A 12,969-nucleotide genomic window follows, 5' to 3' on the forward strand; every position below is an offset into this window, starting at 1 on the left:
GCCAACATATTATGCAGCGCTCTACAAAAAAACAGGAAGTAATGTACAATTTATTGAGCTGAAGGTGGACAGTTTTATTTATTTGTGTTGGGTATATTAAAAAAAAATGAATAAACACACATTAACCTATTCTGACATTATCACAGCCATACACTGGCATGGTAATCAGTCATACAATAGAGTCCTGTCATGAGTAAGGCGGAGTGGGCGGGAAGTTTGTGCCCAGCCAGCCGCCGTACATGTCAGCTGACTTGCCAGGAGTAAAGATGGCGGCGCCTAGTGAGCTGGCAGACAGCGGGAATACTGATGAAAATATCTTATACGATCTGCTGATAAACACCGAGTGGCCACCGGAGCCCGATATCCAGGTCAGGGGCAGTGTGGGCTGGGCTGCTGGGGCAGAATTGGGGCAAGTTATTGGGACAGAGGTCCCTTCTTCAAGTCCATGCCTCTTATGGATAGATAGCACAGGACACGTAGCACTATTGGAGCATGGGGGCGAGAGACAAATGCTAAATATCTGCTATAATCATATTAATCCAACACATGCTGCTATTCCTGGCCTGACATTGCTTATTGCTTGGTTGTAGTGGTTTTCCAGCTGCTGGCTTCGAACAAGCATGCTACCAGTGAAGGCAGAACTTCTACCCAATATGCTTGGTGACTCCATGCATTTGCAAAAACAAAACCAAGTTAAAATGTTGTTTTGGATAGCTGGCAGTGAGGATAGTTTTCTTGCGGTGACGAGCCGCGAAAAAGAGAACCTGTGTCACCACAACATGAGATATTCCATGATTATACAAATCTCCCTTCATGGTTATCTGCCCATCACTCTGCATTTGTAATTCCAGTGCAGAATATTCCGGTGACACAATACAAAGAATGAGGGGCTGGGGTCACCATGAATAGAGCAGCTGTCAGCAACCTTTCGGACCTCACCGACCACTAAAATCATTAATTTAAATCCCGGGGACCATTAATATGAATTATTATATTTGTAAAATAATGATGACTGTGGAGGCTCTGATTCATTGATCAGCTCAAAGTTAAGTGAAGTATTACTATTGTTACTATTATCATTAGTTGCATCATTCTTGGTATTACTAAAATGCTAAATATTTATTTGCATTTTCTCACTCATTATGGGTTTATTTCATTCCAATCTTAGACCAAACAAGAAATGATAATTATCAAAGTCAAACTATTTGATGCCATTAAATATAACAGTAAATAAAATACACAGATAAAGTCATACTTACCTAAAAGATCATCTGAGAAATAAAATAAAACAATGGGATGCGGTATTGGTGGAGCGGGGTGACTGTTGTAATGGTGGAAACAATACTGAAGCGTACGGCTCGGCAGCGGTTGCCTCATACAGCTTAACACTACACTGACGTCACGCTGCGCCTCCCTTGTTTTTCCATCCCTAGTACAGTTCATGAATTTAGTGCAATATAAAGGTGAAAATTGTCAGAATATAAGAATTTATTAGAATATTATTTTTGTTTTATTACTATTAAAACAAAAATTGCAAAAAAAGTCTAAATTTTTCTGTGGACCACCAAAATTTTCTCACAGACCAGTGGTTGGTGACCGCTGGAATAAAGAACAGAGACAGAGATTCCAATGTTTGCATTGCACATGAAGTTGTATTTTTGCTATTGGGGGTTAAATTAACAGAATTGTATTGATGTGTATTGTCACATTGTTACACTTTTATTATTGCCTTGTTCTGCATTTTTCTTTTTTTTCATAGCAAGAGTCAATTTATTTTTATGTTGCGTTGCAGCATTACTTTTCAATGTTTCACGCTCTGTGTTTTCCCAGTGCACATCTCAGCGACCCGGCCCAATAAAAGCAATGGTGTTTTATTGGTTATTGTATTGGGAGCAATACCTGCAATGTAAATCAATCAAAATCACATCTCAGTGTTAAACCCAGAAATTTTTTTAAGCCGGGTGGTAAGAAATTGACTCAACTCTTCACTAACCACCTAAAAACAGAGGGGTGGTCACTGAAAAATGCCGGGTGGTGTGCCCAGACACTGACATGTCATCAATAAAAGGGATTCACCCTCCCTACAACTTGGGACCTATTCACACCACATGCGCAGGGCTGCATTGCTGAATTCAAAGCCAAAAAGGGAAACTACTAATCCCTCCCTCCTCCTAATCAGTTATGATTACTGCCACCCCTAGTAGATTAGTAGGTTGCAAAATTCAACAAAAGAAGAGAATAGGAGAATCAGTGAGTAGTTATTAGGAATGAGCAAGCAAGATTTTTAAATTCGATCTCGCAGCAAATGAGCAAAAAGTACAGCCTAGGGAGCGTGGGAACCTGCAGTCACAGCTGATTGGAGACACGTGCCTCCAATCAGCTGTGACCGCAGGTGTGCTGCTGAACTCACATGACCTCTCAATGGAGAATCTCCATTGAGAAGTCATAAGAGTTCAGCAGGTCCCCACGCTCCCTGGGCTGTACTTATCATTAAGTACAGCCCAGGGAGCGTGGAAACCTGCGGTCACAGCTGATTGGAGGCAAGTGCCTCCAATGAGCTGTGATCGCAGGCGTACTACTGAACTCATATGACCTCTCAATGGAAAATCTACATTGACAGGTCATATGAGTTCAGCAGGTTCCCACGCTCCCTGGGCTGTACTTATTGATAACATGGACCGTGGATTCACGAAATCAGTACGCCAAAATTTTGTGGACCCATTGGAAGTTCGAGGAAAATTTTGCCAGACTGTCGGAGGCATTCTCGCTCATCCCTAGTTGTTGTTGTTATTTTATTATATATATTATATTATATTATATTATATATTTATTATATTATATTGTTGTTAAAGGGATTTATACAGCAAAAGGTACCTAAATTAGTTAAGAATGTTTCATAGGGTAGAGGACCAATCAGCTATACACAATAAATCCCTAGTTTTTCAAAAAATAGTGGTCAGGTTAACGTCCTGTGTACTGAATGATAAAAAATAGTATCTTTCAGAAAGAAAGGTTTTAGTGAATAAAGCATGTGTGCTGGAGAAGTCTTCCGTCAATAAATAAAAAGTATTTATTCAAGGCACACAGAATTTGCAATATGGTAAGCAAGTTCACAAAGTAAATGAAAGGAAAGCATATGAGGATGTGACCTGATTTATAATACAGATTAGTTCATGAGAGAATACGATGGTCCAATCTCTCCCCACACCCTCAAGAGTAGCTCTTTTTACAAAAGTTTCCTATTGACATACATTGGATATAGATTACATCATGCTTGCTTACTGCCATACATACTTAAAAAGGTAATGTTAAATATAACTTTACTACTTGTTGAAAACATAAGGAGTAAAAAGAGAATACAAAGTTCTTTATCAATGACCTCTGTTCCATTAGAAACTAGAGTTTCAAGTTTTCATGCACAAATATGGAAACCTCAAATTCTTACATAGATAAAAACATTAAAAATAAAAATACAGCTATCCACTTACCCTTCCATGAGCTTGCACAAAAATACTCGATATATATTTCTATTGTAAAATATATGATTATTCCCAACACTGACACCTTTTGCCACATGGCTTCCTCAGGGCATTTGTTGAGGACGTGTTTTTTTTTTTTTTTGCTGCCACTTTAACCTGACCACTTCCCCTGCAGCACTTCTCCTACAATCACCACCTTTCAACACCTTGGATCCCAACATCTTTTTAAGGAATTTGCTCATGTTAGTACATAACCCATATCTTCATTGGGTGATCTCAACAAATCCCCTATGGAAGCTGTATGGCGAAACGCGTCAGGTATTTTTTTTGAATTTTGAAATCTGAGCCATGCACAAGACTAATTGCACTCCTTCCGGTTGTTCCTGGTCACACCAAATGCTTTGTTGGTGTCTGCTGGTCCACAATGGAACATGCTGCATATAAACACAATGCAGTGTGGTACATTGCATCACAACTCAATGTGTTAAATATGAAGATAGCAAAAATTATATTTCCTCCTGCTTCAAGAAAAAAAATGTTTGTGCCAATGCATAGCACTTTAAGTGTAATCGCTTCAAACGTTGCGCTATTAGCATGAGCGGGCCTGGCATTGGACCTGCTGGGTACACGGATAGATTCTGTTGTCCGGCTTTGTTATATCTTGTTGTGTGTTTTATGTTATTTGTCCTAATGTAAATGTAATGTCTTCATTTGTAATTTGCATAAGATGGAGAGGAAAGCCTGGCAAGGGTATAGTGTTGTCTGTGTCCCCATTGGTAAGATTCATCCGCTTTTTTTGTCCTGGTGACCAATTAGGAGAAATCCTAATCCATGAGGTGTCACCAGAACAGGAAGGAGAAGGAATCATCTGGTGCAGATGCTGCTTCTAGTGACTAAATAAATTTACCTTACTTTTGTAAGATTTCCTCTCACTTCATGTGGCATCTCTAGCACTAGAAATGAAGGGAAATCTCCCAGGAAAAATAAAAATTTGATTTTGGTGGCCCATTAATACCGGTGTGCTTTTTAAGGGCCGAGAAATTACAGGTAGTCCATGCGTTAAGGACATCCGGCATACGGACGCCTCCTAGATACGAACGGGGCTTCCCTGCTTGCTGTGTGCAGGATGGAGGCTTGAAGGGGTCAGTTTGCATGACTTGCAGTTAAAATCTTGTGCTAAACACAGCTGAGGTTGTGGGTGATCTAAGGGAGGTGAGCGCTTTCTGCAGCCTCTTGTAACTCTTTAATGACTAAAGCTACGTACACACTTCCAATTATTATCGTTGGAAAACGAACGACGAACGATCCTGCACGATATCTACGAACGATCGTATAGCACCGATCCTGCACATAGAGATAACGACACGATCGTTCATAGATATTGTACACACAATAGATACGATCGTTTGAGCGATAGAGGAACTATGTGCACGACAGGAAAGTGAACGAACGTTCGTTCATTACGCATGCTCAGATCATGGACGATCAACGAACGACCGTACACACGAACGATGTTCAACGATCGTCGTCCAATCCGATCCGCCGGTCCGGTCGTTCGTTTCCAACGACTTTCCTTGTTCGTCGGCGTCGTTGGTTACTTTTTTTACGAACGATTTTTGCCCAATCGATCGTTCGTCGTTCGTTTTGAACGATAAAAATTGGAAGTGTGTACGCACCTTAAGACAAACTCTGCAGTTGTTTCTTTTTGCATATTAAAACACACCTTGCTCCAGAAGTTAATGAATGTCTAGGCTACATAAAGTTTTTTTTTTTTTTTTTTTGCTTTGTGATGAACTTGCAGTGAGGATTTTATACAGTAACTGACACCACGCTGCCTAATATGTTGAGACAAACATCTGTCCTAATTGCATGTATTAAAATGTACATGTTCTGACTTACATACAAATTCAACTTAAGAACAAACTTACTGTCCCTATCTCGTTTGTAACCCGGGGACTACCTGCATTTGAATGGGTTTTTAAACTCACTACAGAAAAAAAAAAAATCAGACTTTCTACAATTTATGGAGTGGAATGTACGGTTTGTACTCACATTTTAAGGGCCTATGCACATTATTGCATGAGTTTCTGCAACAGATAACAATGGTTATGGTAACACAAGTGTTTTCACAATGCAGTTGTGTGAATGGGGTTTTACAGTGTATGAATAGAGCAGTGTTTCCCAACCTTTCAGGGCACATATTCTACATTAGAAAACATCCCATTGCACACTGCCAAACAAAAATGTCACATGCACAGGTTAATTAGTTTTCTAATGCCATCCAGTGGAAGAGTATTTAATTGCTCTGCCTGTCACTAATACGTCCCTGCCATCTAGTGGAAGAGTATTTAATTGTTCTTCCTGTCACTATACGTCACTGCCATAGACGAACAAAAAGAAATTATTTGCAGTGAATAATTGTTTTTGCACCAATTAGGTAAAATTGGACAATGGCTCACAGTACACATGATGATCTCTCATGACAGACTGGTTGGGACCCACTGGTATAGAGGAACCATACACATTAAAACCTATTATGTTTTGTACCGCTGTGAAATTTTCCTTTTATTTCCTGCTGAGATAGTACAGTTGTATCTGGAACAGTTGTCCTTACCTCTTGTTCTCTAAAATGTTTTATTTTGACTTTCTTGGTCCAAATGAAGGGGTAAGTCCCAATGGGAACATGGCCAGAAATAAAAAAACTAGGCAGGGGATCCAACACTTTCTCTTTTTGCAGAAAGAAAATAATTGCCTAAAGATACACGTTAACTCTTTCCTACCGGACTGATAAAAAATTATGAAATGGCTGTGCATGAAAAGTTTGTTGCTAAGGTGCAGAGTTTAGTCCTGCCAGGCGCTCCCAATCAGCTCTCATACAATGCAGTGCACCATTCAGATATTTGTCTGAACCATGGAAATTGTTGGGCAGAGATCCAACAAACTTCCTGGTAGTTTCCTTTACTTCCTGTCCTGGAGACACAACATGACAGTGGTGTGCTAAATTCCCCTCTTACAAAATATGTCCCTGTATGATGTTGGGTTTTCTATCACTTCCTGTCCTTGGCAATAGATTGGAGAGATTGAATATGCTCGGTGGTGATACAACTGGAATATAACCATCTAAAAGCCCTTTATTCCAAAGTAGAAAAGCAAAAAGTATTTCTTATACAAAAAGCTTTGAAGCTAATTTCTGGACTCCGATCCCGATTATTTCCTATCTCCTGTTCACAAGAGTATAGTATGGGGTATTTGGTATGGGGTATTTGTTTGGCTGTTGTTACATTGTGGCAGGTGAAGATTTAACTGAACAACGCAAGGAGAACAATAAAGTAATGAATATGCAAAAATAGCCATGAGTTCTGCCCTAGCTGGGTTATTTTCTTGCCATGCTGGCTGGATTGTACCTCCCTGCACATGTGTGCAATAGGGGTAAATTGATGTTACATACATGGTGCCCCCTGCTGTACACTGGCTGTACTGCTGTACCTGTTCTGCACTCGTGCCGCTCTGGGCATCTCTTTCATCCACTGTTCATCCATTCCACAGCTTGAGGAAAGGTTTCACAGTCTTTAGGAAGCTGACTCCATGAACCCTGGTTGTAATGAATCACACATTGGCTGCTAGGCTGATTATAATGGAGCTTTTAATGACTGTGAGTATACAGACCATCTCCCTAATAGGATTAACAAGCTGGAAAAAGGTCCATCCACATCCCAGGGAAATAGTAGAGATTTATAGTAAGGTAGCTCATCAAAATGTATAAAAACAAGCTTTTCTGTACTATTACCCTTTATATCCCTATGTATGATTTCACCTGCACTACTTTTTTCTGCCACTAGATGTCCTCGGTGTTATGGCCAAAGTCATTATATCCACTTACCCTGAGTCCAAGCTGCCTGGAACCCTTCTCAGCCTGTTATTGCTCTAAATCGCCTTATTTTCAGCACATGGACTGATTGGATTCTTGTAGTACTTGTTTCCACTCCTACTCATTGGATTGCAAAAGGCTGACACCAAGTCAGATTTAGGTGCTTCAGTACACTGCAGTACATTTAATGCTCTAGTAAGATCACATCGCTGTATTTAACTATGCCTTATATATCTCCCAGGTGTTCAGCTTTAAAGAGCATCTGTCCTGTATGGGCCAATCACCAAACAATTAATTTAAAGATAATTTAGGAAAACTACTTCTTGTCTGGACCTGCTGCCAATTTTCTGTATGTACAATTGGTTATGCTAATGTGGGGATAATAAAACACCATTGTGTGACATGTGTACGCACCTTAGAAAGTAAACCTCCCTTTATTGATTATAAGCCAGGTATTTCAGTACTGGCTGCTCATTGCTCTACCAGCTGTTTCCACTTTCACTAGGAAGATTTGTCACATAGTATAACATTGGCATTCATGTAATTATCCTGGTTTTATATTTCAGCCTCGAGGTAATCGTGAACATGGAGCATCGTTTGTCCTCACCAAGGCTATTACAGGTACAGTGGGGTCCATATAAGTCTGTGTTATACATTACCCCTGTCTGTGCCCAAATACAATCTTTCTGCTGGTGTTCTGCACCACCTACCATTGCTGCAGTGCTGCGTCCTTTGTCGTTGTCATTTGAGCAGCAGATGGCTAAGGAATAGAGAAGCGGTGGCCCAGCAGCTGCAGGAACCATGATGTATGTGCGCTCTGCTCTGTCTTAGTGGGCTCCACAGCTGTGGTTGCACATTCTGCCTCTGCTAATAGTCTGCCATGCACAGACCGCTGAGAATGCTGCAGATTATTCATAGCACTTCACTAGCCTGTGTCAAAGCTCAACTTTGGGAAAATTTCAAAATGATTTTGCAGTTGGACTTCCTCTGCTCTGGAAGGGGATAAATGCTTGTTTTTGTCTTGTGTGCCATAAAAATGTGCTTTTATTTGCTTTATCTTTTGCTCCCGTGGCAGACGGGGTTCTCCTCTGACACTGCAAGTGGGGGCTGGCCTTCTATGTCTTCACTTGCAGCGTGATGACTTCAGAGGCTGATGACCAGCATAGTGGTGAAGGGAACAGGCTTTGGGAGACTGGTCATAAAGATAATAGGAATCTTGTATAAGTAAAGGATAAGGAACCAAAATACACTTTATAAGGTCATCCATAGACAAAGTTAACCTTTGTACTTCAGGAGGGGCCAAACTGCAAAGCTAGTTTTTACATTGCTTTTGAAATGTTTCATTATATATTTTTATTTACTTGATTGATTACTCGCTGCACACCTTTAACATTGGGCATTAGAATCTGCAGCAAGTCATATCCAGCATTATCTAGTCCAACTATGAGGGCTCAGCATCACCTATGGTGGTCTTCATGCAAATGCAGCTGTCCTAGGAAAGTCCATTACTCCAGCTGTTTTAAGGGTGGTTAATAAAGTGCTGGGTCACAATACAGGGGCTGCCACCAGCCTACAATTCCTTCCCACCTAGGATAAAAAATTCTGTTTTGAACACTGCACCTAACAAGGCCTTTTCATAGATGCATCACTCCTTTCAAGAGCCAGCCCATGCTTGCATAAAAGCTATGGGCTGTTAGGAAGTGTATTAAGGCGTCCTAGATTGTAAGCTCTTTGGAGCAGGGTCCTTTCCTCCTCATGTGTCACCCTCTGTCATTTGCAATCCCTTTTTAATGTACATTGCTGTGTAATATGTTGGCGCTATATATCCTGTTTATTATAATAATAAAAATAATAATAAAAAGGCAAGTTGCTGTTAAGTTTTCAGAAAACTATGTTCAACACCCATCCATCTCCTCCCACCAGCCATGATATGCCTGTGTTGCATAGAGAAACAAAGACCCAGTTATTGAAACAAATTGTCTACAATAAGGTATGTGATGAAAGCAGGTTTAATTTAATTTCCTGTCCAACCCACTGCACCACTTGGTTGTTGTTGTTATCTGGAAAAACAAATGCAAAGGAAATGTATTGTTAGTAATTTACTGGAGTTATAAAGAAAAGTTTTTAACCAGAATTGTATTTTCTGTTTTAGGTCCGGCATTGTATATGCTGCAATACATATGGTACAGGTCAGTATATTTATTCATTTGTGAATTATAGATCGTTTATGGCTGGTTTCTAGAATTCTGTGAACTTGGCTAGTATTTAGGTAATATTTATCTACTAGGCACCTGAGATGTGACACAGTATGTAGGTAAGAATGGGGCACGCAGAGTATTATGACATGGACAGGGGACTTACTAAGAGTGATTAATTACACAGAGCTACTTTTTGCAGCGTTCTTTACTCTTAGGTGAGGATCGAATTGGGTCAGTTGCCTTTAAAAATTAGTTTGTGTAAGACACTTCATTGTATCTAATAGATTATCATATTTAATGCAACATGGATTGTGTGTTGCATTGATTTTGATACTCTGTGCATAGTATTATGACAAAACTAAAAAGGAACTAAACTCTGAAAAGTTGTGTCTAAAGGACTAATCACCCATATTGCCTGTGGTCTCCCTATAAGCTGGTCTTTCCCTATTACTGAGTTCCCATGCCTTGTTCTGCACTGTGTTTCTGGGTAGAGGTATCCATCTTGATAGAGGCAGCCTCCAGCAAGGAAAACACTGAGCAGTACAGAAGTGACATCACCAAATCCCACTACAACTCTTCAGAGAGTAACAGTCAGAGGAAGCAGATGATATTGCACAAATTGCACATATATAGAACAAGACTGCTTGGCACCCTTACACACCAGAAAGTGCACCGCTGGGTACGATTTAGGCAGTATTACAAGATATAGGTGTTCCATATAACAGAACACATCTTCGGTTTGTTGAGTTGCAGCCCATTTTAAGACCTGCTTGGGGCCTACATTGCAGATAAAGAAAGGATTGAGTTTGCATTACTCATAGTATCTCCTGGGACTGCAGCTTCCACTAAAATTCATATCTTAACCCTGCAATTCATCTCTTGTTGTAACCCATCATCTATTCTTGCGCTGTCTACAGTGTAAATCTAATTTCCAAGAAGGAAGGTTGGTTAGTTAAAGAACACAATTAGATTGTAAGCTCCTCTGGGCAGGGTCCTCAACTCCTCCTCCTGTGTCACTCTCTGTATCTCTGTCATTTGCAACCCCTATTTAATAGACAGCGCTGTGTAATATGTTGGCACTATATAAATCCTGTTTAATAATTGTAATATAAACCAGAACTAAACTTGAAATACTCATCTATCCTTGGCTTTCCCTGGCATGAGCAGCTCAGCAGGGTAGCGATCAGCGTTCAGACAGGTAAGAGCAATTATTGCAGAAGGGACGTTGACTGTCTCTTTCTGTAATAATCACCTGCCTGTTTGTTTTTATTGTGGCTCTTTAGTTCACCTTTAAAGGTTTCCTGTCTTGCATTGCACTCAAAATACAAAATACAAATATACAAATACAATATATTTTTTGTATACAGATACAAAAAATGTAACACCACGGCCTCCCTGCATGACAAAATAAAGTTGTCTGACTGTTCCCTATTCGTTATACATATTACATATTTACACTTTCTGTAACCGGATAACAATTCTGCTGATTATAGCTGCCTATTCCGCCTGCTCTATTAGCAAATGTGTTTCAGTAATAATTAATATGAAGGGTCTGCCTGCTCGCTCTTTATAGAATGAAGTGACAACACGAAGCGTAACAACAAGGCAATAGGAAAACAGTGGCAGTATTGAAATATTGAAATCTCTTTGCTGTTAAACTTTTTACTGCCCCATTATCTGCTTGAACAAAACTCCTCTCATTCTGCACATAAAGATGTCATCCAGATAAATCCCTGGTGTTATTAAGCCATCACAGATTTGTTACAAGCCACACAAAGAAAGCTTTTAGCGTCAGATTTGGAGGCAGAGCTGTTATAGTTCATGGTCAGATGCTTCTACAAGTAGGAAACACTTTCCCTTCCAAGTTACTGAAGAAAAATCGGCACTTTACTACCATAGACAAATTAAAGGTTAACTTCTCCCAGAACAATACTTCATCATTTTTAATAAAGTGTATCTAAACCCAAAAGCAAAAATGGAATGTGTTGCAGCTTATCAAATCCTTGTATGTGATGACTTCATTTGTTTGCTTATTTAGGCATTTTTCTCTTTTATTTTACATGATGATTCTGCCAGTATTATACTTCCAATTGTAAGGTGACAACGCTAATCCACCATTCTGTATCAGAGCAACAAAATAGGAAAGGAACACATAATGCCACCTTCTTACTTTGTGTAAAACATAATATGGTCTGGTTCTGTACCTGTGGACCTTCCTGTTTTGTTGCAGGGCGCTACCAACATCTTCCATTCTTAGTTGCGATCTACCTGGCCATCTGGATTGGCGGGCCGGGATGCTGTAACTCTAACTCGGGCGCACAGAAGTTTGTTCAGTCCCAGCGACCACAGGGAAAGATCAGATTGCCCGATATCCTGGCAACCAATGCAGAGCTGCACATGCTCACCTCAGTGATTTTTGACAGTTCCACAAAGTGATCAGTCAGAAGGGACATCACCTATCCATTTCTCCAATAAAGCCCTGTCTGAGCACAAATTTTTAAAGTGTAACTTTTGTTCCACTTTAAAGCAAGCCATCATTCAACTCCTTTAGCAGGTTGCACTATGAAGTAAATAATTTTCAAAGATCTTCAAAGATAACAACCCGACTCTCTCCTCTACAATCTACTGCACTGCATCACAAAAAAATAAATATTGTCTGCTACTTGGTCTAATCCATGTGTCCTATAATAAATCAAGTGCGCTAAATCTAAATCTGAGGTCCGATTCTGCCTAGGACGTCATGATTTTAAGGTAATTGCGCGTATAGACACGATTAGCTACATTGTCTTGTTCCGCAGTTACTATGTAATCTCTATACATAACTAACTTTTGCCTCATAGTTCTATGACCTTACAAAAACAGGGTTTTATGTTGCAACAACATATACAATTACCAATAATTCACCTGAGTCCTTGTTCAACACACATGTACACTTCAGAAGTGTTTCAGGCACTTGCTTTTGCGTTTGTGGCTCTCCTCTGTCTCCCGTTGCCGAAACCAGCAGTAGTCGCCCATCGTGGTGGTTGCACCGACCTTGATATTTTGTTTCCATAACAGAAATGTCCTGGTGGAACCTCTGCCCTTGTTCATCACTCACATCACCCAAATTTTGTGGAAAGAAGTACGGATGGGAATGTAAATGAATTTTAAGTGACAAGTTGATGGTATGCTGTTAGCATGTTGTTCACAAGTTCAGCTTGGTTTTCAGCTCACTGGTTGCCCAGAAAGTTTTGTGCAACTAGCACAAATTATTCCCAAGCAGCAAGTTCATATGGGTTGAGTTTGTCTCTGAATGTGGCATCACGCATCAAATTGCGGATTTGGGGACCAACATGCCTGCAAAATGCCTGCTTTCAGTTTAGCTTCTGTTATACTTTTCCAAACGTGTCCTTCGGATACTGAAAACCCATACCATCACGATTCA

General features: G+C 40.1%; 1 protein-coding gene across 1 annotated transcript in view; it reads left to right on the forward strand.

Annotated features, from left to right (window-relative positions):
- Window positions 1–237: 237 nt before the first annotated feature.
- The window catches only part of NBAS (NBAS subunit of NRZ tethering complex), a 412,001-nt gene continuing 399,269 nt past the window's right edge, over window positions 238–12,969 (forward strand). Inside the window, exons 1-3 of the mRNA XM_072407518.1 lie at window positions 238–368; window positions 7,914–7,968; window positions 9,500–9,536. Coding sequence (XP_072263619.1) covers window positions 240–368; window positions 7,914–7,968; window positions 9,500–9,536 — 221 coding nt within the window. The 5' untranslated portion in view covers window positions 238–239. The remainder of the gene's footprint in view (window positions 369–7,913; window positions 7,969–9,499; window positions 9,537–12,969) is intronic.

Source organism: Pyxicephalus adspersus, chromosome 4, assembly GCF_032062135.1.
Source record: "Pyxicephalus adspersus chromosome 4, UCB_Pads_2.0, whole genome shotgun sequence".
NCBI classification, from domain to species: domain Eukaryota; kingdom Metazoa; phylum Chordata; class Amphibia; order Anura; family Pyxicephalidae; genus Pyxicephalus; species Pyxicephalus adspersus.